Source organism: Callorhinchus milii, unplaced genomic scaffold, assembly GCF_018977255.1.
Source record: "Callorhinchus milii isolate IMCB2004 unplaced genomic scaffold, IMCB_Cmil_1.0 Scaffold22, whole genome shotgun sequence".
Taxonomy (NCBI): domain Eukaryota; kingdom Metazoa; phylum Chordata; class Chondrichthyes; order Chimaeriformes; family Callorhinchidae; genus Callorhinchus; species Callorhinchus milii.
Window position 1 is genome coordinate 924,497 of NW_024704763.1, and position 24,900 is coordinate 949,396.

At 53.2% G+C, this 24,900-nt stretch overlaps 1 protein-coding gene across 3 annotated transcripts in view; it reads left to right on the forward strand.

Moving 5' to 3' along the window:
• Positions 1–24,900, forward strand: part of LOC103188366 (A-kinase anchor protein 13) — a 37,460-nt gene extending 12,560 nt beyond the window's left edge. For all 3 annotated transcript variants that reach the window (XM_042343028.1, XM_042343029.1, XM_042343030.1), the window contains 23 exons: positions 6,625–6,664; positions 6,841–6,976; positions 9,253–9,403; positions 12,920–12,987; positions 13,329–13,389; positions 13,856–13,985; positions 14,898–15,013; positions 15,334–15,480; positions 16,072–16,322; positions 16,689–16,814; positions 16,997–17,114; positions 17,473–17,721; positions 17,923–17,999; positions 18,474–18,655; positions 18,816–18,898; positions 19,087–19,278; positions 19,440–19,592; positions 20,169–20,239; positions 21,160–21,201; positions 21,562–21,612; positions 21,840–22,313; positions 22,805–23,099; positions 23,583–24,900. In XM_042343028.1, the coding sequence (XP_042198962.1) occupies positions 6,625–6,664; positions 6,841–6,976; positions 9,253–9,403; positions 12,920–12,987; positions 13,329–13,389; positions 13,856–13,985; positions 14,898–15,013; positions 15,334–15,480; positions 16,072–16,322; positions 16,689–16,814; positions 16,997–17,114; positions 17,473–17,721; positions 17,923–17,999; positions 18,474–18,655; positions 18,816–18,898; positions 19,087–19,278; positions 19,440–19,592; positions 20,169–20,239; positions 21,160–21,201; positions 21,562–21,612; positions 21,840–22,313; positions 22,805–23,099; positions 23,583–23,704 (3,335 nt within the window). In that variant the 3' untranslated portion in view covers positions 23,705–24,900. The remainder of the gene's footprint in view (positions 1–6,624; positions 6,665–6,840; positions 6,977–9,252; positions 9,404–12,919; positions 12,988–13,328; positions 13,390–13,855; positions 13,986–14,897; positions 15,014–15,333; positions 15,481–16,071; positions 16,323–16,688; positions 16,815–16,996; positions 17,115–17,472; positions 17,722–17,922; positions 18,000–18,473; positions 18,656–18,815; positions 18,899–19,086; positions 19,279–19,439; positions 19,593–20,168; positions 20,240–21,159; positions 21,202–21,561; positions 21,613–21,839; positions 22,314–22,804; positions 23,100–23,582) is intronic.

The following is a 24,900-nucleotide window of genomic DNA, read 5'->3' on the forward strand; positions in this document are numbered from 1 at the left end:
ACCGAAAGCCCATTCACAGCACCTGAGTTGGGGGTGTGGGGGGGAACGAGTGTTTGCTTTGTAAAGTGTGTGTGTGTGTGTGTGTGTGGTTGGGGGTAGAGATGGTGGGTGTTAAGCTTGTACCTCTGGGCCCACAATACCCTTAGCCTATCCCAATTGCTCGGGTGCAAACTCTTCACTGTCCAGCGCCTCGGGCCGTCCTCCCGATGTGTAAATGTGATGTGTCGTTGTCGTTGTACGGCTGAGGACCGTGGTTGAGGCTGAGGTAATAGACCCCTCGCTGGCTGGTCCTGTCCTGTCTCACACTGAGCTGTGCCTGAGGTGCACCAGTCAGATTTACTGCCGCAGGAACAGTGGAGCTGAGTTGGGTTTGACGTGTTCGGACGCAGGGGGGAGGCCTGTGTCTTGGCCCACGTGAAAGGTCCCGTGTGCCTCGAGCCGCGGTGAGACGTCAGATCGACACGGGTGACTGGCCTGGGTTAAACCAGCTTCTGGGGTTTGTCCTGGTCCTGAGACGACTGTGACTCGCTCATAACTCGTCACTCGCTGAGCGATAATCCTCCCTCTTTGTCCTCCATTTCTCTGACTCTTTTGGGTTTAATTGGCCTTGTTTCCTATTCCTTGGCAATGATGTAACCGCTTTTTGGTTCCTTGTTTATTTTCCTCTCTCTCTCGCTCTCTCTCTGTCTGTACTGTTTGGGGCCTTTGCAGGGCTTTAGGACAGACTCCAGCTGCTCAGATCCAGTCAGTGACTTGAGTGCCAGCTCTTCTGCTTTTCCTTCCCACTGAAGCCTGAAAAGTGTCTCTTGTTTTCTACACATGGCTCTCAGCCCCCACCCCCCCCCCACCCTCCAATCCCTCCATACAGCAGCCATCTCCCTGTGTTACAGGGATCAGCCATTTGAAGGTTTAAAAAGTGAGGTTAAACCGTCCGGGGTACAGTCACTCAAACCAACGCAATCTCCTGTCTCCCAGTGTCTGAAATGCAGCAGTAGTTCTGCTTGCACAATGTTGAGAATCTTGAGTCAGACCTCACTGGCTGCTGCTCGCACAGCCCTCAACTTCAGAGTGAACCAGTTACTCCCCCCCTCCCCCACCTCACGCCCCCCCCACCTCAGTGACCCCCTAAAAGCCCGCCGACCTGCCCATCCGCTCCATCTGCTCGGCAGGCACTGGCCTCCAACATCAGCAGTCAGGCCTTCAGTGTTTCTGCCCCCACTCTCTGGAACTCCATCCCGGAGCCCCTCTACCTCGCCCCCCCCCCCCCCCCACCTCTTTAACAGTGCCTTCGGTCATCTTCCCACTCCCCGTTGCCCACCCCCTCCCCCTGAATCCAACCTCCAGCTTGGGTGCAAACCCTCGACTGTCCCAACACCTTGGGACATCCTCCTGAAATGAAATTTGCCCACAAATATACAGTCAATTCACTGTACAGTATATTCTGTGAAGCGCTTTGAGACGTCGAGAAGGCGTGAAAAGCGCTATATCAAATGCAAGGATTATTATTTTTAAAGGCACTTTACTATATAAATGCAATTGGTTGTTGTTGTGAATAACTATTGGTTGTTTATCGTCAAATAAGTTGATAGAAATGAATCCAATAACCCACCAAAGTGACCGAGTAATTGTCAGACATGATGCAATGTATAAACACAGCACTGTAGGAAACATGAACAAGTTACTGCCATTACAGTGAGGGTTCCTGCGCCGTAGTGACTGGGAGCAATGTCTGTCTGTCTCTTTAAGGCTCTAATCACTCATCCTGGACAGATTCTTAGTGACTTTCCATTAATCCGGCAAAATAACTGGCCCCAGGCCCTCACTGGGGATTTCCCAATCCCCATGAGTAACACATGAGACAGGACGTGAAACCACAAGTCACTGATTGATCGAGGGAGGGGTGTGGGGGCGGTGGGGGGGCGAGTGCTGAACAGCGGCGGATGGGGCTGAGCAGCCGGAAAGCGCAGGCAGACACGTGCCACGGAGACGCTGATCACTAAAGGTGACCCGACTCAGTGACACAGCTCTGCACACTCACTGTTTCATTCCCTTTTGTTTTGTAGCTGGTGCCTTAAATACTCCTCACCGGTGTAGCACGTGTGTGTTTGTTGTTCGTGTTGGGGTTTGTTGGGTGTGAGCTGGTTAACGGAAAATTAGCCCACGGTTCGGGTTTATTGGCCAACGTTGATTCTGAGAAATAAACTCCTGAAGTTTCCAATCTTTAGCCACAGACACCGACCTACACACACACACCACTCGTACGCACACACACCACTCACACACACACACGCACACACACACACACGCGCACACCCCCAAACACGCGCACCCCCAAACACGCACACCCCCAAACACGCACACCCCCAAACACGCGCACCCCTAAACACACACACCCCTAAACACACACGCACACAAATACGTGTGATGGCATTTCTCTAATACTCTGCACTTTGTGACCTCTGTGCTTCTAACATGTTAGCGTCACTCCCTCCCTCCCTCCCTCCCACCCCCCCCCACCCCTCAGGCAGGTGTGGAAGTGAGAACGTGCTGTAGCATTCCTGTACGTACACTCACTGTGAGAGCAACCAGGCAAAGGCCAAGCTGAAGCCGTACAGGCCTATCCCCGGGGTGGGGGGGGGTGGGGAGCAGATTGCTGGCTCGCCTCCCCGTCTGCCCGCGTCCTGTTAGCATTCTGTAACCTGAGGAGCTCGAGCTGGCGAGTGAGTGAGGGGGTGGCGAGGGGCGTGGCCAGGGCTGGGGGAGAGGAGACGGGTTAAATGTTCGCTGAGAAAAGCAAGTTGAGCGTTGACAAACTTGACGGGAAATGGTGGAGTCCTGTAGCTCAGTGGTTACAGCCCTCGTGCCGCAAGCGAGAGAACCTGGGTTCGATTCCCCGGCAAGGCAAAACGTTAGGAAAGTTTCTTTACTCCACACGCCTCTGTTTACCAGCAGTAAATAGGAACCTGGTTGTTGGTCGATTGGCGGATCGCTTTCCGGGAATAATAATCCCTTCAAAAATAAATAATAATAATAAATTGATCACTCGATCCGTGGCTGGTTCTGGGGAACGCTGCTGTGTGCAATTGGCTGCCAAGTGTCGCCCACAGAATACACAGTCAATTCACTTTACAGTATATTCTGTGAAGCACTTTGGGACGTCTCAAAGACGTGATAAGGGGCTGTATCAACATCTGTGTGCCAGGATTATTTTGAGGATAAATAGACAGTCAATTGGGGAGGAATGAGCTGTTTGAAAAGCCTCGCAAGATTCTCGCCAAGCTACAGCTGCCAACAATCAGACACATGAAACAATCCCCAGCTCTTTTCTATAACACAGTGTTATCAGAGCCCGTCCTCCACAATGTCTTTAGGTTGGTCTCTAGGCTGAATGTACTCTCACAATGACTGTCTGCAAAGCTAATCTTTAATCGTTGCCGGTGATTTGAATGCTTCATCTCCCCACCCCAACCCCTCGCATCGCATCGCATCGCTCACTTGTTTTCAATTCATTTTGTCATTTCACTGGTAACAGAACCACTTGTAGCGACAGTTGGTGATCAACGGTTCGTGCTTCTGTTGAGGAGAAATCTTGAGCTTGTTTATGAGGAGTGGGGCGCGTGAGGATTGCGATCAGTGCCTCACTTGACCTGAGAGCTGGGCTTGAGCACAGACCGGCCATGCGTGCTCTAACTGTGCTGCTAACACCTTTACCAGACCAGGCACGGACACGCCACAGCAGACGCATCTCCTTTTCCCTGCACATCTCTCCGCTGCTCTCTAAGCCGAAAACTCTTGTTTCTCTCGGCTCGTCTTTTTAAGCGACGACGCGTCAGCTAGTAAGTAACGTTTTGAATGAATTGCCTGCCCGCTGGGGGCTGTCCTTGTCCTGTCACGCGCAGGGCCAACAATAACCGCAGGGTCTGCTGCTGTTATACAGTAAGCTCCTGATAACTCGTCACTCCCAGGGAAAGGGGCTCAGCGACACGTTATCAGGAGTGGTGAGTTAGGCCTGTGTATTGCTGTATAGGTTATTCTAATGAACGGGCTCTGGGGTCTGGGGAGCCTGTTAACTCCAGGCCCATGTCTCGCCCGTTGTGATCTCGCTCGTGTTTGCAGAGTTGGCTCGGTCTCTGGGTTCTTCCAGGTCAGATTCTAAATTCCCATCTTCCTCCCAAAATCCCTCCCCATTCACAACGTCAAAGCTCAGTTCAGATGAGTGGCTCTCTTATTGCAGATTATCCTGTGTGTGTGTGGGGGTGGGGGGGCGGTCTGTTGTATGTTAGCTGTTGAGGGGGTTATCATACATTGGCTGCTGGGGGGAGAGATATGTGTTTTTGTGTGTGTGTAGGGGGTTGTGTGTTAGCTGTGTGTGTGTGTCGGGGTTGTGTGTTAGCTGTGTGTGTGTAGGGGGTTGTGTGTGTGTGTGTGTGTGTCGGGGTTGTGTGTGTGTGTGTGTGTGTCGGGGTTGTGTGTGTGTGTGTGTAGGGGGTTGTGTGTGTGTGTGTAGGGGGTTGTGTGTGTGTGTGTAGGGGGTTGTGTGTGTGTGTGTGTAGGGGGTTGTGTGTGTGTGTGTGTAGGGGGTTGTGTGTTAGCTGTGTGTGTGTGTGTAGGGGGTTGTGTGTTAGCTGTGTGTGTGTGTGTGTAGGGGGTTGTGTGTGTGTAGGGGGTTGTGTGTGTGTGTGTGTGTGTGTAGGGGGTTGTGTGTTAGCTGTGTGTGTGTGTCGGGGTTGTGTGTGTGTGTGTGTAGGGGGTTGTGTGTGTGTGTGTGTGTAGGGGAGGTGTTATTGCTGTACGCTGGCCTTACACAGCCTGCAGCCCTGAGAGCAATGTTGACTGTGTTTGGGAACTTTGGCTTCGCTGTGGGTTTGCGTCTTGCGCAAACCTCCTGTTGCTTCAGCCTCTGTTTCGCAGACGTTAAATGTGAGTCAAACCTCCAGGGGTGGGGGGGGGGGACTGTGGGGGCTGGGCAGTCAGGTGGGTGGGGTGGTCTCTGGTGGGAGGGGACTGGGCCGTATCTGGATGGGAGCGATCTCTAAATGGGGGCGAGGGGGAGGTTGGTCTCTGGGGTGGGAGGGCGGTAGTTATTCTCTGGTGGGGGATAGAGATCTCTAAGGGTGGGGGAGTAGTCTTGGGTTGGGGTGGGGGGTGCTGTTACCCGCCTTTCTTCCTCCAATAAGTTGGCAGTGACCCCCACCTAAATGGTGACCTTACGGTATATTCCCCAGCGCTTCCCCAGCCAACAACCGGCTGTCAACTCGGTCAGTGTTTCAATCAAGAAAACGTTTTAAACTGTTTTCACTGAAACCACGGTGCGATGTATTTGACACTGTCCCAGTCTGCAGCGCATCCGCAGTTTGGGGGGGGCTCTAACCACACTCGATGGTAGATTGGTCGATTGCAGTGTGAACGGCTGGAGTTAGGAAATGGGAAGTCACACAGAGAGAGAGAGAGATAGAGGGCCCCTCGTCCTCTCAGCGCTGTTCAAGGGCAGGTCTTTATGTGTTAACACATGCTCAGTAATCGCTGCCCAATACCTGGGAATGGAGGATGGGCAACAAGACAACCATTGGGACAGTCAACTCTGCAGAGAGAGAGAGAGAGGCTGAGCAATGAAAATCAGCTGGCTGTTGGGGGGGACTTTGTTTTGTTGTTGAGCCTTATAGACCAGAGGGGACCAGTCGCCCACAAATACCACTTTACAGCACATCCTGTGATGTGCTTTGAGACGTCTCGAGAATCGTAGAATCTTACACCACAGAAGGAGGCCATTCGGCCCATCGTGCCTGTGCCGACTCTTTGAAAAGAGCTTCCAACTAGTCCCACTCCCCCATTCCTTGCGAAAGTGCTGCTTTATTATTATTATGATTATATTTATTATTCAGCCGGTGGAGCCTGGCCTGCCGGTTTATCACATCCCCACCATGACTTTTCCTGGTATTTCCTCCTTATCCGTGAACACCGATTTCCCTGCGGCTGAAACTCTGCTCAGTGGTCAGCATATAGCGTCTTAGCCCAAAGTCACTGCCCGCACATAACTGCAGATTCAATCCACAAATACCTATCTTCTGAGTCAGATCTTCGTGCAGCAATGCAGTGTGTGCAAGGGTTTCATGCAGTATTGCACGAGAATACGCAGCCGAATTTGAATGCTGTAGACAAGAGTCCTGTAGCTCAGTGGTTAGAGCACTGGCCTCGCAAGCGAGAGGACCTGGGTTTGATTCCCGGGCGGGTCAGGGCGAAACATTGGCCAAGTTTCCTTACTCCACACACACACACACACACACACACACGCCTCTGTTTACCAGCAGTCAGTAGGAACCCGGTTGTTAGTCGATCGGCGATTTGCTTTTCCGGGCGCAATAATCCCTTCCAAAAAAACAATTATAGTTTGGTCACTCATTCCACGGCTGTTTGTGGGGATGCTGTTGTGCGCAACAGGTTTTCGAGAGGTTCTGTGTGTGTGTTTCATGGACGTCTGTTGTGACAAGTCTATGGTGGTGTGGTGGAGGGGACTGCGGTGTTGAGTGAGAGGTCTCAGCCCTGCCGTGTTGTTCGGTTTTGGGTCACGCGTGCAGCCCTCGCCCCACTCCTCTGTCACATGTATGTTCACTTGGTGTTTTGCAGGTACACGGTGGTCAAGCAGCAGCAGTGCACTCGGACACAGGTAAGCCCTCCGTCTGCTCTCAGTGACACCTTACATTCCCTCTCGTAATGTTTCTGCCCCTCCCCGCAGCCCCCACCCCACTTCCCACCAGTCTCCCACCCCCCAAACTCCCCCCCCCCCCCCACCGCCGCTGCTCCCCGACGCCCTGACCAGACCTTTTGTATTTAATCACACAGTATATCTGAGGAGTGCTGCAGTGAAGCGCAGTTGAGTCCCACTCGGAAGGATCTGGAAGGCAGAGGAGGGACGAAGGTCAGCCGCACCTTCAGTTACCTCAGGAACAAAATGTCCAGCGGCAAACAGAAACACAAAGTGAGTGAGTGGGAGCTCTCCCCCTTGCCCCGGCCCCGTGTGGGTGTCCCAATGCAGGTGTCCATGTCTGTACGCTTGTGTGTGTGCGTGCATGGGTGTGTATGCGTGCATGGGTGTGCGCGTGCATGGGTGTGCGCGTGCATGGGTGTGCGTGCATGGGTGTGCCCGTGCATGGGTGTGTGCGTGCGTGTGTTGTGTGTGCGTGTATGTGTGTGCGTGTATGTGTGTGCGCTGGGGGGGAGTGGTGGGTGTGGGTGTTGATTCTGGGTATCATCTCAGGCCGTGTCCCCTCGCCCCGTGGCCAGTCACTGGGCGCCGTCTGGTAACATGGAGCGAGCGTCTGACAGCTCAGGCAGTCTGTGGTGTGGCCGCCCCACACACAGCCACATCCTCAGCTCTGACCGTACACCAGGGCCTGAAGGGGAAGGGAGTTAACAGTGTCAAGCGTTTGTATGTTAGTGGGGCTGGGATCAGCTCCTCTGGTACTCTGTCTGTCTGTCCGTGTCTCTGTGTTTATCTGTCTGTGTCTTGTGGTGTGTGTGTGTCTGTGTCTTGGGGTGTGTGTGTCTGTATCTCTGTGTTTGTCTGTGTGTGTCTGTGTGTCTGTCTGTATCAGAGTGTCAAATGTGAAATGCCGGAGAAGGTTTTACTTCAATACAAATCGAGACCTGGATTTACGAGGAGGAGTGGATTATTTCAGGGTTGGAGGGGGAGGGAGGTGGGGGTCGGAAAGCGGAGGGGTGGGGGCGTGGGGAGGGGAGGCAACTCTCCACTCCGCACAGTCTAAAACTTACAAGCGATTAAAGGGGATTGTACACCAGCTGTGAAGTGATTGAAGCACTGCCCGCCCTCTGGGCTCCGGCTTCCTCTCAGCTCTGACTAATCAGGTCTACGTCACATCAGCCCTGAGAACAGACAAGTCCACACTCCTGTCTACCCCAGCATGGAAAGTTAGCCGCCGGGTTCATTCCGATTCGGGAGCTATGTCGTGGATTAAGTTTCACATCACAAGTCCACGGAAACTGGTGAGCGTGCAGACCTGGGGAGCGAGGGAGGGGGGGAGACAGAGAGAGCGAGAGAAAGAGGGAGAGAGTGAGGTGCAGGCTGGTTGGGTTTCCAGGAGGTCGTTACTCAAGTGAATCGAACGGTTTCACATCTCGTTCTCTCTCTCTCTCTTTCCCTCTCTCTCTGCTCTCGCTTCCTGTTTATAGGCTTTCGCAACAGCCCCCCTCTCCCTCTCCTGAAACTCTCTGTGACATTTCAGGCCCTCTCGAACCCTGGCGGCTGTTTCTCCCCAGCAAATGGGTTACATCTGTTCTGCTCAGCCGCTGTTTATTGTGTGTGTGCATAAAAAAAAATGCTGATTTCTTAATTTGAAGTGCTACAGAAGAGAGTGGAGGGAGTGGAGATGCTTTGACTCTGTGCTGAATGCAATCATGTCTTGTGTAAAAAGTTGAAGCTCGTATGGGTGGGTGGGGGAGGGAGAGAGAGCGGGGGGAGGGGCGGGTGGGGGGCCGCGGAATTGCTTGGATCTCACTACGTTTTATTATGAAAACTCTTGGATGTGCCGATCGAGTGTAACTGGAGCAGAGGCCCTTTTTTTGTGTGGCTATAAATGACAGCAGAGTGTGAGTGAGCGAGTCAGTGAGTAAGAATAAAGTGGGTTGGGGGTGTTGGCGGGGGCTGGTGAGAGAGTTAAACTGGGATACAAACTACAAAGCTGCTGGTCGGGGGCAAAACACTTGGGTATATTCTCAGTGGCTGGAATTACGTCATTGCCTTTGAGATGAGCTGAGCTGAAGCTAAAACCTCATCATCTTTTATCTCTCTCGACACTGACCGAGGTGTTTGGCTTCCAAAGCACTTTTAAAGGAAATCTGCGGTCAGAAGTTATGGCTGACGTGCCGTGTGTGTGTGTCTGTGTGTGTGTCTGTGTGTGTGTGTGTGTGTGAGTGTGTTGGATGGGTTGGGGACAGTGCTGCTGTGTGAGCTTTCACTGGTACACACTGTCACGTCTATGATGGGGGCCGGAGTTTTCCTCACAAATAAACAGAGATGAAAAGCCGTTTTCCTCACAAATAAAAATGGTCACTCAATGTTTACGGGACGTCCCTGTGCCCAATTGGCTGCCGCGTTTCGCCCACAGAACACCACGCTCCACTTTACAGTATATCCTGTGAAGCGCTTTGAGACGTCTCGAAGACGTGATCAGGCGCTGTATCAAATGTAAGGGTTATTATTATTCTAATAAAAGGTGTTTTCCTTTGAACTTCCAGGAGAAGGAGAGAGTGAAAGAGAAAGAGGCGAAAGAAAAGGACAAGAAGGTGTTGATACATCACGCGTTTTGTGCCATCTTGGTCTACGGTTCACAGCAGTGTCACCAGTGCAATAAAGTGATCTCCAGCAGAGAGGCCTATCTCTGTACCAGTGAGTAGCTATGGGTTTTTTTTGGGGGGGTGTGGGGGGGGGCATCCTCATGTCTGACACATGTGGAAACCCATCACCATTGCTTAAGAGGATCCAAACCAAGCTGAGAATTCCCTGCATCCCACCTACCCATGGAAATCCCAGAGATAGATTGTTGGAATGGAATGCGCTCTCTCTCTCTCTCTCTCTCTCTCTCTCTCCTCCCTCCCTCCCTCCCTGGAGGGATGCATCCTGCTTACCTACTTCCAGAAAGTATTAGGCGCAGGTTGGTTGACGCAAGACCGATAGGAAGTAAGTGCCGACACTGTGTGACAGAGGAACACGGTGCAATGCAAGAGAAAGAGAGAAACCAAATGAGGCAACAAAATTAAAGCTAGGAACAGCTGGAACCACACAACTGCGCTCCCCTCCCCTCACACTCCACTCAGTCTTGTGTGAGTGAGAGAGAGAGAGATGTGTGCGACAGTCACATGCATGTGAGAGTGGCTGGGGGTGAGGGTTGGTTTCCTCAGAATTAGAGACCAGACCTGACGTATGTGTGATTCACATGGCCTCACTGGGCCATACACACGCACACAGACCTTTACGTGACTCAGAAAGCTCTTCCTTCCAAAGGGTCGGGGTTGTTAGATGGTCAACGCAAATAGTGATCAGTCTGATACTGGGCGTTGGTGTAAATCTGGCTAAATTACATTCTTATTACACGTACGCTCACACGCGGGTTGATGTGACGTGTCTGGAATACAATGTTACTTAGAAACATTGTACTCCACCTGTCAGTAATCTGCTTGTGTGAAGCTGAGGTTCACATTACTGACGTGTGCGCTGTCGGGCAGTCTGTCTCCTCATCCAACTCCTCTCTCGGGCCCTGTCAGCCGCTTTCTCCCCACTGCACAACTTTAGTGAAAGTGATGGCAACATTGATGGTCTTGCCTGTCCTGACGTACCCTCGTGTCGCCTGTCCTGATGTACCCTCGTGTCGCCTGTCTTGATGTACCCTCGTGTCGCCTGTCCTGATGGTGCCCCTCGTGTCGCCTGTCCTGATGGTGCCCCTCATGTCGCCTGTCCTGATGGTGCCCTCGTGTCGCCTGTCCTGATGGTGCCCCTCGTGTCGCCTGTCCTGATGGTGCCCCTCGTGTCGCCTGTCCTGATGGTGCCCCTCGTGTCGCCTGTCCTGATGGTGCCCCTCGTGTCGCCTGTCCTGATGGTGCCCCTCGTGTCGCCTGTCCTGATGGTGCCTGTTATGGCTCTCACTCTCTCTGGGCGGCTGATTGTCAAATGTGGAACGAGTGAGACTGATTTCCTCATTTTGTGATGTGTCCATTTCTCCTCGTTCACTTCAGTCTGAGGCTTGGAGGAGACTTTGTGTGTAACATTAAACTAAGGTCCCGTCTGCCTGTTCAGGTGAATGTTAAGGTTCCCGCAGAGCTATTGGAAAGAGAAGGGAGTTCCCCCCTCTCTCCCCCCTGGGGTTCTGGCCAACAATCCCCCAGATGATGAGTCGTGGCTGTTTGTGGGATGTTGCAGTGGGCAGTTTGGCTGCCGGATTCACCTACTCAGTCACTACACTTCAGAACTCAGTAAAACGCCACCCCGCGCTTTGTGCTGCCCTCCCCACTTGACAGGCACCGTATCAAGCGCTAGGATTATTATTGTTATGAACAGATCCTGTGGTCAGGGAAGAGGTGTTTGAAAATCGTGATGACGGTGTTTGATGTTATCGCTGGTTTCTCACTGCCGTCCGCCCAGATAGGGAGTTGTGCCCAGAGGCCAGAGCCTGTTGGACTCGCCTGCAGCGAGCAACACAGAAGAGTACTGCTCACACCGCAAAAAGCAGAAGTCACAGCTTTCCTGGTTGGCAATAATGTCAGGGTTTTGCACCAGGCAACGAATCTTTAAACCTTGTCATTATAAAGATTCGCTTCAACGTGGAGTCCTGTAGCTCACTGGTTAGCGCACTCTCCTCGCAAACAAAAGGACCTGGGTTTGATTCCTGGTCGGGGAGAATCGTTGGGCAAGTTTCCTTACTCCACACGCCTCTGTTTACCGAGCAGTGAGTAAGAACTCGGTTGATAGTCGATTGGGGGATCGCTTTTCTGGGGGTAATAATCCCTTCAATTAATATATAAATTAAACATAATAATAATTTGGTTGTTCAATCCACAACTGTTTGTGGGACACTGCTGTGCGTAATTGAGTGTCACTACACAGTGCACACTACTACAAACATACGCACACACAAGCACTGTGCACACATAAATGCACACACTGTGCACATCTGTACGTGTGCACATACACATTTCTCCAGATGATCTAGTGATCTAGTGATGTGGTTGTTATTGGCTTGTAAATCTGTGGTAGACTAGAGAGTTAGAGAGAGAGAGAGAGAGAGAGGGAGAGATGTCTCGGTTGAGAATTCACAACAGGAAATGTTTATTTGTGGTTTCAATCCATTCTGACTCATGATATTCTGCCCCGGGGGGAGGGGAGGGAGGAAGGGGGTAGAAACTAGTCGGCACCTCTCAACCCCGAACGAGAATCATAGTGAAAAGGAAACCCCACGATGTGGAGGGTGGGGGGGGCAATGCTTCACATCCTCCATTTGGTCAAATGCCACAGCACTTCCTGCACCCCCTCCTTCCCCTATTATACAGAGTGCTGCACCCATCACCTCTACAGCAACTTCCAGAATAAAAATATATAATAATAATAATATGGTCACTCAATCCTCAATCCATTTCCCAAACCAAACCCTTATTCCCAAACCAACCCTTTTTCCAAAACCAGCTGTTTGTGGGACCCCCCCACCCCCATCCCTCCCCAATAGCTTAACATCCACCGCCCCGCCCCCCCCCGCCCCTTTTATGGAGCGCTCCGAGATGCTGCACAAAAGCAACTGATTGTTGACGATTACTATCAATAAATCGTTCTCATTCCCGGTGACTTTTAACATCGTCCGAGCCACTGATTACATGACTTTGTTGTAACCTTGGCGTTATTAAATGCATTATTCTCTTAGAAATCCTCTCAACTCTGTGATTACATTACAGCCGGGTATCTAACCCACTGCCTTTGTGATGAGGTGTGTGAGGCGGCTCTCTTACACAAGCGTGTGATCTCGTTAGCTCTCGGGGGCCGACGACCTCCAATAACAGCACCCACCACACTGGGGCTGTGCTGAGTATCACCTCACTGGTCTGGGGCGAGCGAACATCAGCCGGCCAGCCGGCCAGCGTCCCTCCCGCTACTGCCCAGTGACCTCCTGCTGAAACGTGCACATATATATAATGTAGGCGTGCATGTGATAGCATGAGTACGTGAGGGTAAGTGAGTGAATAATGTGTGTGTGTGCGCGTGCATGCACGTGTGTGTCTATGCGCGAGTGTGCCACCCACGCTCTCGGCTGCACACACGCAGCCGCGCTCTCTCGCTGGCGACGGGCTGCGGTTGATGGCCGTTCTCTGACGGGGGGCAGAATACCGGCTGACCAACGTTTGAATTGTTTTCTCTCCGCAGACTGTAATGTACAGGTTCACAAGAGCTGCCGGGACAGTGCGGCTCCCTGCAGCAAGATCAAACAGAGGGTGAGCATCCTGCACTCTGCTTGTGCGTGTGTGTCTGTGTGTATGCGCGCCTGCATGTTGGTGGGGGTGTATGTTTCTGCTCGCGCACGTGTCGGGGCGGAGTGGGTCCGCGCGCGCTTGTGTGTGTATCTGTGTGCGTCTCGCTCTCTCTGGTGTGAGCCAGGCCTGCACGTGTGACTCTCACGACTGGTCTGAGGACGGGGTTTGTGGTGCATAACAGGGAGTGAGCGAGCGGGTGAGCGAGTGTGGCGCAAAGGGTGGCATTCTCTCCTCTCAGTCGGAGAGTTGCGGCTTCAGCCTGTGAAAGTGCAAGTTCTTTACTTATTGCAACTTTATTTCAGCCGCAGAAAAACCTTCAAGCAAACGATATCTCCACATTGCCCGTCATCATGAGAACCAAGAGTGAGTGCAGCTGGTTTGTGATTGTCCTACACGGCCTACACAGAATTGATGGCTGATACACTGCAGTCTAATTGAGAGCTTCGGTGGGGTTATTTATAGATGTGTGACAAGTGATGGAGGGATAAGATAATAAACACATTGAGAGGTTAGAGTTGCTGGTGTGAACAACAGTGAATGTCAGTAGGGGAATGATAATCATGTTGTTCAAGGTTTCAAATGAGATTGAGCTGTTTACCAATCGTTTGAACCCTTGGGATGGAGTTGGGAATGGGGCTTGGTTTGGGAATGGGGCTTGGTTTGAGATCGCTGCAGTAATCTTGCCGCCCGTGAATTCTCCCTGTCCTTACCACTGTCATGCTGCGGTGACTTGAGAGAGATTTGTGGGAGTTCTCAACGGGTTTGTTAACTAACGGCCAGACCTTTTTTGTTGGTGATTTTCTCCCTCTGTTGTGTTCCTCACGTGTAGCTTTCCAACCCAAAGAGCGGCCGCGCTCGGCGATAATCCTGCAGGACGACAGCTCGTTGCCGGCCCCCAGCCGCAAGCTGCCGACGTACCGATCGATGTCCAAGAGTATGTCCATAGCCAACATCGCAGGGTGAGTGCCCGGCTGGCCAGCCGCCCGCTCAGGCCTGCCGCGTGGCAGCAGATCCCGGGGTCCGTGGCTTTACTGTGGCCATCGCTAACCGGACATTAACTCCCAGCGTCCAGTGCCTGGCTCCCCCACACCACGCTGGGGATTCACCGTTGACCTTTGGGATCTCGACTGGGGAGTGATGTCCGGAGTGACCTGGGACACCAACATTTTTCGTGGGAGGGGGCATGTGGTACTGCACTGCCAAACCAGTTAACTCTGAAGTGGGTCAGTGATGTCTCCCCCCACCCCCCGCCCCTTGTAACTGACCTCAGAGAGAACACAGGAGGATAGCAGTGGCTGACTGGGATAGAACTCTGTCAACGTCGGCCGAAAACAAAGCCAAATTGACAAGAGTTAGGGAGGCAACAAAAGTGAGGCTTGTAAATAAAGTCCAGTGTTTTCATCCAATTTAAAAAAAAGAAACAATTGTACATCTTTTACGGGCCCCGGTGACAAATCCACAAAACGCACAGTCACTAACTTTACAGTGTATCCTGTGAAGCGCTTTGAGACGTCTCAACGATGTGTCAAATGCGAGGATTATTGTTATTATTATTGCTGGAGTCCTACAGCTCAGTGGTTAGAGCACTCAGCTCGCAAGCCTTTTGATTCCCGGCAGGGCGAAACCTTTGGTAAATTTCCTTACTCCAATCGTCTAATAATAATCCCTCAAGAAAAAAAATAAAAATAAATTGGTCACTTAATCCACGACTGTTTGTGGGATACTGCGTTTCGTCCACAAAATATGCAGTCAAAATGCTTTACAGTATATTCTGTGAAGCGCTTTGAGTCGTCTTGAAGACATGATAAGGTGCGATATCAAATGCAAGGATTATTATAACAACCTGCCCTCTGGTGTGTGTTCGGTTGCAGACCGGCGGCGGAGGAGATACCATTTGCCGAATGGAGAGCTTTCTCTCAGTCAACAGAATCCCTGACCCACCACACAAAGCAAGCCACGGAATCAACTGAGTCCCTCACGGATGAAGGTGAGAGTGATGGAGGGGATGGGGGGGGATGGAGTGCATAGGGAGTGGAGGAGGGCAGGCTCCCTGCAGTGATGGGGGAAAGGAGTTGACCCTTGGGCGGGGAGAGGGTTCAGCCATGAGCAGTGGCTGAGGACATGTGATAGCATTACCCCCACCCCCTGGAGCTGAGGAGATCAAGCTGTTTAGGGATAACGAAGGGAATTGAAAGGCTGAGTGCTGGGGTGGGGGGGAATGAGTCTTCCCTCTGGTAGAGAGAATGTAGATCCAGATCAAGGGGAGGTTGTATTTCAATGGGAGCTGACCTCTTCCCCCCGTCGCAGGTACAGATGTGATGGACGGGCAGCTCATGGGAGAGTTCGAGCCGGACGCCAAAGAGATGGAGGCCGACTCCTGGAGTTTGGTGGTCGAGAGCAAGTTTGTTCATCAGCACAAAAAGGAAGTCATCAAGCGGCAGGACGTCATTTACGGTGAGATCGCTGGTGGCCGACGTGGGGTGGGGAGGGGGATTGTCGGGGTTTTCCTGATTGGTTGCTTGTTTGGTTGTTTACACACCCACTTGACAAACCTGCCTCCTCCAGGGACACAGCCCCTTCGCCTCGCCCCCTCCCTCGTCTCCGTCAAGGCCCGTCTCAAGACCTTCCTTGATCGCGCTTTCAATCATCCTCCTACATCCTGCCCTCCATCACTCCTCATCACAATCCCCAGCTTGGGTCCAAATCCCTGACTATCCAGCACCTTGGGGCGTCCTCCCGACGTGAAAAGCGCCGTGTAAATATAACTTGTTATTGGTGGTGTTGGTCTTAACCCTTTGTGATGAGCCAGAGAGTCTTTCATTCTTAGACTGAGTTACCCATCTGACCATGAACTGTGGAAAAGGTCTTAAACGCAGTGTGAATTTGTCAGCGGGATGTGTTTAAATAGCTGGCCTGGGAATGCTCTTCGGAGTGAAGACTCGATGGGGTGTTAGGACTCTGACCCACTCCGGTGAAGGGCTGTGGTTCCCTCTCTCTCTCCCTGTGGGCGCGAGGCACTGACTGATAGTGATTGTGTCTCCGCAGAGCTGATGCAGACGGAGATGCACCACTTGCGGACACTGAAGATCATGTGTGACGTGTACGTGAAGGGGCTGAGCACTGAGCTGCAGTTGGACGCCCCCACCCTGGAGAGGCTGTTCCCCTGCCTGGAGGATCTCATCGACATCCACAGCCACTTCTTCTACCGCATCCTGGAGAGGAGGAGAGACAGCCTGGCTGCCCCCAGTACCCGCAACTTCCTCATCGACAGGATCGGAGACATCCTCCTCGCTCAGGTGGGGGGGGAGCAGCAAGAGGGAGGGGGGAGCCGAGTGAGGGAGGGGCACCAAGTGAGGGGTGCAAACGCTGAGTGAGGTAGGGTGACGAGCAAGGTGGGTGGGGGGGGTGGTGGTGAATGCTGAACGAGGGGAGGGAGAGCACCCACCTCCCAGATGATCCCAACCCCCAGCTCAGGTCGAAATCCCTGACTGCCTTAACGCCGTGGGACATCCCCCCGACATGAAAGGCGTCGTGTAAATGTACCTTGTTGTTGTTGGGACGTCCTCCTGACGTGAAAGGCGCTTTATAAATGGAATCTTGTTGTTGTTGTTGTTGTGCGCTGTGTTATTTCCCGCTGACCCTGGTGTCCGCTCCTCCCACAGTTCTCTGGTCCCAGCGCCGAGCGGATGAAGAAAACTTACGGCAAGTTCTGCGGCCGACACAATGAGGCCGTCAACCTGTACAAGGACCTGCTGAACCGAGACAAGCGCTTCCAGACCTTCATCAGGGTGGGTATCCCTCCCCTCAGCCCCCTCACACGACATGTGTTAGTGTGTGTGTTAAACTGTGTGTGTGTGTAAATGTGTTGTAAACGTGTGTGTGTGTTACACTGTGTAAACGTGTGTGTGTGCCCCCATGTTGAGCCCTTGCTGACTGCCGCTGTGTGTCTTCTCTCTTCGGTGTTTTGCAGAAGAAGATGAGCAGCGCAGTGGTCAGGCGGCTGGGCATCCAGGAGTGTATCCTGTTGGTCACACAGCGCATCACCAAGTACCCCGTCATCGTGCAGAGAATATTGCAGCACACCAGAGGTAAGTTAGCCGGCCCGGCCCTCACACTGCCTGCTCTCTGGCTTTCTCCATCCTCCCCAATGCTCCCAAGCGAGAGTTCGCGGTTTCCTCTGTCCCTGTGCGCTCAGTCCTGTGCAGTAACTTTCAATCATTTTAATAATAATAATCCTGGCATTTGACACAGCGCCTTACCACATCATTGAGACGTCTCAAAGCACTTCACAGGATACACTATAAAGTGGAGTGACTATGTATTTTGTGGGCGAAACAATATGCAATGTGGAGCCGAGGCTGGGGGAAGGTGGGGGGGGTGGGGGGGCGGGAAGGAGATTCCCGCTGTGTTTGGGGGTTGAGCCCTGATCTCCACTCCCCATCACAGAGAGCGAGGAGGATCACCCAGACTTGACCCGAGCCCTGACCTTGATCAAGGAGGTGATCGCTGCTGTGGACAACAAGGTCAGCGAGTATGAGAAGAAGTCCAGGCTGAACGAGATATACAGCCGGACGGAGACCAAAGCCATCATGAGGATGAAGAGTGGCCAGATGTTTGCCAAAGAGGACATCAAACGCAGGAAGCTGGTGCATGACGGCCCAGTTACACTCAAAGCTGCAACGGGAAGGTTAAAAGGTGTTTATACCAGCGGCTCTTTACAGCAATCACCGGATTAAAGAATAAAGGAGATGCCACTGTCCTGAGTTCAGGCCCCAAACCCTGCTGTCGGCTGATCACACCTGGCTCCAGTGGGGGAGCGAGCACCAGCACAGACACGATGGGTGAATGGCCTCTGTGTGTTGTGTCCTCTCTAACGCTCTTGTTTCTCACTGACAGAGGTCCAGGCTGTGCTGCTGTCTGATGTTCTACTGTTTCTTCAGGAAAAAGATCAGAAATACACCTTCGCTTCACTGGTGAGCCCCGATTCCTCTCCTGCGCTCGGGGAAGCCTGCGCTTGTGCCTGTGTGTGAAGGTGGGGGTATTATAATAATAATACTTGCGTTTGATATAGAGCCTTATCATGTCTCGAAGCGCTCCACAGAATATACTGGAAAGTGGATTGACTGTATTTTGTGGGCAGCAGCCGATTGCGCACAGCAGCGTCCCACAAACAGCCGAGGATTGAGTGGCCATTTTTTTTTGGGTGGTGGTGGGTGGGGGGGGGAGGTTATTACCCCCAAAAAAGCGCTCTGCCAATTGACTGACAATCGGGTTCCTGCTTACTGCTGGGTAAACATGCGTGTGGAGTAAGGAAACTTACATGAGGCTTCTCCCTGCCTGGGAATCGAACCCAGGTCCTCTCGCTTTGCGAGGCAAGACTGCACAGGCAGGGTTAGGGTTAATGGTGACTGGAGTTGACGTCTGCGTGTGCCGCTGTGTGTTGGCAGGACCAGAAGGCCACGGTGGTGCCTCTGCAGAAGCTGCTGGTGCGGGAGGTGGCTCACGAGGGGAAGGGGCTGTTTCTGATCAGCGCCGCCACCAAGGAGCCCGAGATGTACGAGCTCCACGCCAGCTCCAAGGAGGAGAGAACCACCTGGATACACATCATCCAGCAGACAGCCAGCAACATGTGAGTCTCCGAGCATACCACACTGCCCCAGCCCGGGCACTCGCGAGGGTGGGGGCTGGGGGGGTGATGGGGTTGGCAGGGGGTTGGGTTGTGCTTGGTGGGGAGAAAAGCGGGGGCTTTCTGCTGGGAGTTGTATTTACCGGAGCTGTTATTATCACAGGGGCCAGGACGAGGACGAAGGCATCCCCAGCGAGTCTGAGGAAGACAAAAGGCAACTGGAGACCAAAGCCCGAGAGCTGAGAGGTACTGCACTGGGTGGGGGGGCTCTGGGGGGTGGGACTCCAGGGGTGTGTTATCTGTATCAACCCTATGTGTGCCTGTGTTGATTGGTAACATGTCAAGCAACAGCCAGGATGGTGGGAGGGGAATTGGATGGACCTTGGTCTTCTCTCGCCAGCATGTTCTGACGGGATTCACTCACTGTCCCACAGAGAAGCTGCAGGAGCGGGATCAGCAGATCGTGTCGCTGCTGGAGGAGAAGCTGAGGATTTTTGGGGAGATATTAGATAGCAGCGGGCACGAGGAGGCCACTCGTGTCCTCAACAACAACAGCGTCTACTTCAGGGCTAACCCTGAGGCCGTGCCCAGGGGAGATGCACTAATGAGCGACGCTCTCAAAGAAGGTCAGTCTGGTCACTTTGCTCTCCATCTCTCCCTCTTCTCTCCCTTCCCTCACCCTGAGCCCTGTGTGGTTGAGGAGGTTGTGCATGTAGATAAGAGGATACACTGAGCTTACCTGTATTCACGGATGTCTTCCCACCCCCCCACCTCTCTCTTCCCCCAGTGGAGACGCTACAGAACCTGCTATCCATGGGCTTTGCCGGAGCGATCAGCCAGCCGCTGGCGGAGACGGAGACGGGCACTGGCCACGTGTCCCTACCCCGGCGAGCGGAGACCTTCGGGGGGTTCGACAGCCACCAGATGAGTGCGGCCAAGAGTAAGCTTCAAACCGCACGGCGTTCCCACTAAACCCTGGCGTTCCCACTAACCCCCCAGCGTTCCCACTAACTCCTCGGCCTTCCCACTAACCCTTCGGCGTTCCCACTAACCGCTACAATGGGAATTTGAGAGAAGAAGCTATCTGAAGGGGGAATGGTGCTGAGGATGGGATATGTGGAGTCCTGTAGCTCAGTGTTAGAGCACTCGCTTTACAAGTGAGAGACCTGAGTTCAATTCCAGGCAGAGGGCGAAACCTTGGGCAAGTTTCCTAACTCCACACAGAGCCTAATAATAATCCCTCCAAAACAGAATAATAATAAATTGGTCATTTTCAATCCACGACTGTTTGTGGGACATTGCTGTGCGCAATTGGCTGCCGCGTTCGCCCACAAATATACAGTCAATTCACTTTACAGTGTGTTCTGTGAAGCGCTTTGGGACGTCCTCCCGACGTGAAAAGCGCTATATCAAATGCAAGGATTATTATTATTATTAAAGGGCATCCCCTGTGGGGAGGGGAGGGAGCTGCATGTGTGGAGTTCATTGCTGAGCAGACGTCTCTTGTTTTCGACAGATGGAGAGAAGGAGGAAGTGGAGGATGGGCAGGATCTGCGCAGGACAGAGTCGGACAGTGTCTTAAAGAAGGTGAGAGGCCGAGGGTGGGGCGGGGTGGGGGGGAGGGGGTGTGGGCAGCGACAAACAGCTTGCATTTATATAGCACCCCTCAGGCAGGGTAACCCCCTCAGATGACATGAATAGGTGGGGGGGAAATCTTTGGGAACAATGTAGAGTTCCGAGGTACCTGTTTCCCCCCCAACGCCCACAATCTTTCCCCCCCACCCTTGAGAAACCTTGAGTGTAGAAGAATTAGAGGGGATCTTATAGAAACCTATAAGATCATCAAAGGGCAATGATAGAGTAGATAGCGGGAGATTGGAGAAACTAAAACCAGGGGTCACAACCTTAAAATCAGAGGCAGCCCTTTCGCACTGAGTTGAGGAAGAACTTCTTCACTCAAAGGGCAGTGAATGTTTGGAACTCACTGCCCCAAAGGGCTGTTGACGCTCCGTCCTTGGACATTCAAGACTGAGAGAGAGAGATTTCTTATTGCGAAAGGGGTTAAGGGATATGAGGAGAAGGCGGTGTCCGGTTATTAGCTGGAGTTAGATTAGCAGATCAGTCATGATTGAATGGCGGGGCAGAGGCTCGAAGGGCCGAATGGCCTCCTCCTGCTCCTCCATGTTATGTTTGGTTGAGCTGATTGCTCTGGGTCTGACCTGACACACTGCGCCCGCCAGTGGCCGGTATCTGCAGTTACCTGGTTCCCACTGTTCACACACAGAGTAACCTGATTGATGGTGTGTGTGTCTCTGTCTCTCTCTCTCTCTCTCTCTCTCTGTCTCTCGGTTTAAAAATACAAAGATGTTTAATGTAGTTTCTCGTCACCTCGGAGATGGAAATGCTGAGCCGGTCACATCCGGAGGGACAGCGCGTGTGTTGCCAGGGTTGCGGGAGCGTGCTTAGCCGTGCGTGTGACACGTCTGAACGTGTTTGATTTTTCGCAGGGAGGGAACACGACTGTATTACTGCCGCTCCGGAAAAACGAGGTAAAGTTACCCCCACGAGGGGGGCAGAGGGAGTGGGGGGAGCAGGTAGCCGCTCCCCTCCCTCCCCCCTCCAACGTACATACACGTACACCCACGCACACTTACTTGTACACACTCAGACACCCGTGCACTCTCTCACACTCGCTCTCACTCCTGCACCTTCACCCTCTCGCTCGCGCTTTCTCGTACACATAATCGCTCACTCACATGCGCACACTCACTCGCTCTTACACACACACTCTCTCACACACACTCACACGCAAACACACACTTGCACGTACTGTCTCTGTCTCTCTCTCTCACACCCTCTCTTCGCTGTGACTGTTTGTTACTGTCTGACACCTGCTCTTCGTTGTACAGTTGGTGCTACACAAGGTGCTGAGTCTGAATCAGCTGCTGCACAGATTACAGGTACGTCATGGCTGCCAGGTTCTCGGGCTTAATGTTGGGTGTTGACCTCGATCTGTCTTGTCTCTCGATCTAGAAACATAGGAACAGGGGGAGGCCATTCAGTCCCTCAAACCTGTTCCGCCATTCTATAAGATCATCGCTGATCTGTACTTCAACTCCAATTACCCGTTCTCTCTCACTCTCTGTCTGACTCCCTTTCTCTCTCTCTCCCTCTCTCTCTCTCTCAGGCTGTGGTTGTGCAGCAAGACACGTATATTGAGGACCAGCGCCAGGCTGTGAGCGAGCGGGCTGAACGTGGTGCCCGGCTCCCAGGCCGGCCCAGTTCTCTGGTGGAGCAGGAGAAACAGCGGAGCCTGGAGAAGCAGCGTCAGGAGCAGGCCAGCCTACGCAGACAGCAGACACAGCACCAGGAGGAGCGGCGACGCTGGGAGAGGGAGTGGGACGTGCGGCAGCAGGAGCTGGCCGACAGGGAGACCGTCGTGGCCGGCAGGGAGAGTGAGGCGACTCGACTACACAGGGAGGCTGAGCGGGAGAAGACCGAGCTCCAGCTGAGGAAGGAGGAGTATCAGCAGGACCTGGAGAGGCTCAGGGCCGCACAGAGGCAGTTGGAGAGGGAGAGAGAGCAGCTCAGGAGGGAGCAAGAGCAAGCGAGGGAGCAGAGGCCCGGCAGCCTGTCACACACCGACTCCATCACGTCACAGGTACACGGCACAGGCAGCAATGTGTCCGCCTGTTACACCCCGGCGATGTCTCCCACATAATGGGACGCCGATGGGCGCAATTGGCTGCTACTTTTTGCCCACAAATATATACAGTCACCACACTCCACAGTGTATCCTGAGGAGCGTTTTGAGACATCTCAACGGCGTGATGAGGCGTTGTATCAAACGCGAAGATTATTATTATTATTATTGGGAAAGATAAGGGAGTTTCCCTTTCCCGATGCCCAGCCGACGATGCCCCAGATAGACTCGGTCGTTCAGTCTCTGCTTCTGTGAGGCACGTACGTTGCTGTGGGCGAACCGGCTGCAGCTTCAGCCCATAAGCCATCTTCACAAGGGATTCCCTGCAAGGAGCTTTGATGTGCTTTGACGTGTCAGGCTCCGTGTGGGAATACAGTGGGCATTATTGTTGTTGTTGTTATTACCATTTATTATGCTGTTGTGTGATCTTTGCTCTCGTGCCTCTCTAGGCCTCAGACCTGCAGAGTGACAGCTCAGGAGAATCTCCCACACAGGGCAACGCGTGTCCAGTGACGTTTCCCTCAGCTTCCCCCCTCCCTGCCGGCGTTCCCAAAGCCAAGGGGTCGGAGCCGCCGCTCGCACAGAAGGAGATGGACACGGCACAGGGCAAAGGGAAGAGCGGCTGCCAGAGCCCGGCAAACCCCATCCCCCCGCGGTTACTCAAACTGGCCAAGTCTAAGAAATCCAAACACCGGAAAGGCAAAGGGCATCGCCCCGGGAACTCACCCTCCGAGCTGAATCCAGGTGGGTGAGGAGAGGAGAGTTTAATGTGGGCCGTGGGCGGCTGGGGCGGGGGCTCGTGTGTCAGTGACACCCGGGGGGGAGAGGTGTGTGTGGGGGGGGCACAGCCCAGGCCGGCCTGTGACTGAAAGTGAGCGTTTGTTTGATAACCATAGCACCAGATGGAGGCCACTTGGCCTATTAAGCCTCACCTGGCCTCTGGGAGAGCAATCCGTTCAGTCCCCCCCACCACCCACACTACACACACACGCACACACCACAAACACGCATACGCTATTTTATTCTATTTGCTGTAATTGCCTATTTAAAGCTGCTGTGGATTGCGCTCTCTGGTGGACGGGTGGGCATTTCCGTGTCCCAGTCTACCTGCAGTGTACCTGCTCTTATTGTCCTCCGCGCTCTCGCGTATCCGTGGGGGAGCGGGAACCAGGCCACCGATGCCCTCACCAGCTGAGACACTGACCGCTCGCTCTCTCTCCTCTCCAGAGGCCCCCGGCAGCCAACACTCACCAGTGACACCGGACGGCACGGCACTGATCAAAGGACCGAATTCATCAGCTTCACCGGCCACCGATTCACTGAGCAGCGAAGAGGTTTTCTACTGCTGAGCAGCAACGTGTCAGACTGTGTCGGACTGTCAGACTCCAGCACAAACTGGGGAGCAGAGGGGAAGTCCTTGAAAGAGGGGTTGTGTAGGTAGCGACCAGTGACCGTTTGTCTCTGGGTGGGTGGGGGGGAAAGAAACGAGGGGGTCAGGGCACCCACACTGAGCGCTGTGTGTCCTCACCGCGCTCTCTCTCTCTTTCACACTAATATTGAGAAATTGGAATCAAGGAACCTGTGTGAATTGAGTGGACGCAGTGAGCAATCAGCTTCGGAGAGCGAGGGATTGGAAACCCAGCTGTCAGACGGATGAAAGTCCTGGTTTGAGTGTCTCTGGGTCAGCAGAGAGCTCTCTGAGAGGACGTTTTGGTTGAAAGGCTGATGGGTTTGATGGGATTGGGGTGGATTGGACATTGTTTGGTGTAAAGTCAGGTCGGCTCGCGACACAAACTGAGCGGCCAACGTATTTTGTTATTGGGCAGTGTGTGCGTGCGTGTCACGGCTGCAAACCGGTCACTCCCTCCCCGCGACACGATAATTAACCCCTTCACGACTCTCTAGCGACTTGGATCGCCAAACCCAACCTGAAGGGTTGCATGTCTGTGATGATGGCGGGGGCGAGGATTCCTGGCTTCAGCAGGTCGTGTTTGGCGATGAATTGTGAACAGAATCCCGCTCGCGATCTGAGGTGTAAATAGAATGAATTGAATGTTAATAATAAATGTGGGGAGGGGGGTGTATCTCATTCCCTGGGGGGGTGGGGAGTGGGGGGGAGAAGGAGAGGGAGGCAGGGAGGGTCACCTGCTTTGGGAATAGGAGGCATTTTGTCCTTTTAACAACTTACATTCAAACGTTAAAAGGTTTTGAAGGATCCACGGATCCAGGCACGACTGGTCTGAACCCGGTGAGGATTTTTATTGGTTGTGAATTGGGAACAATATTTTTAAAAATCTTAAATAAGAAAAAAATCATCTCATTTGTAATATCAGGCGGAGGGGGTGGATATATGTCTATTACCCCAATGCCACCCCTCCACCCCCCTGCCCCATCCCACAGGCCAGTTCAGCCGGTGCCCCTCACCAGTGAGCAGGTCAGTCACGGTGACGGACGGATGAACAGGAACCGCGCAAACTGGGGGAGCCATCAGCACAAGCCTCGGAGCTCACTCCCCACCCCCACTCGCCCTCCCTATCACTTCACT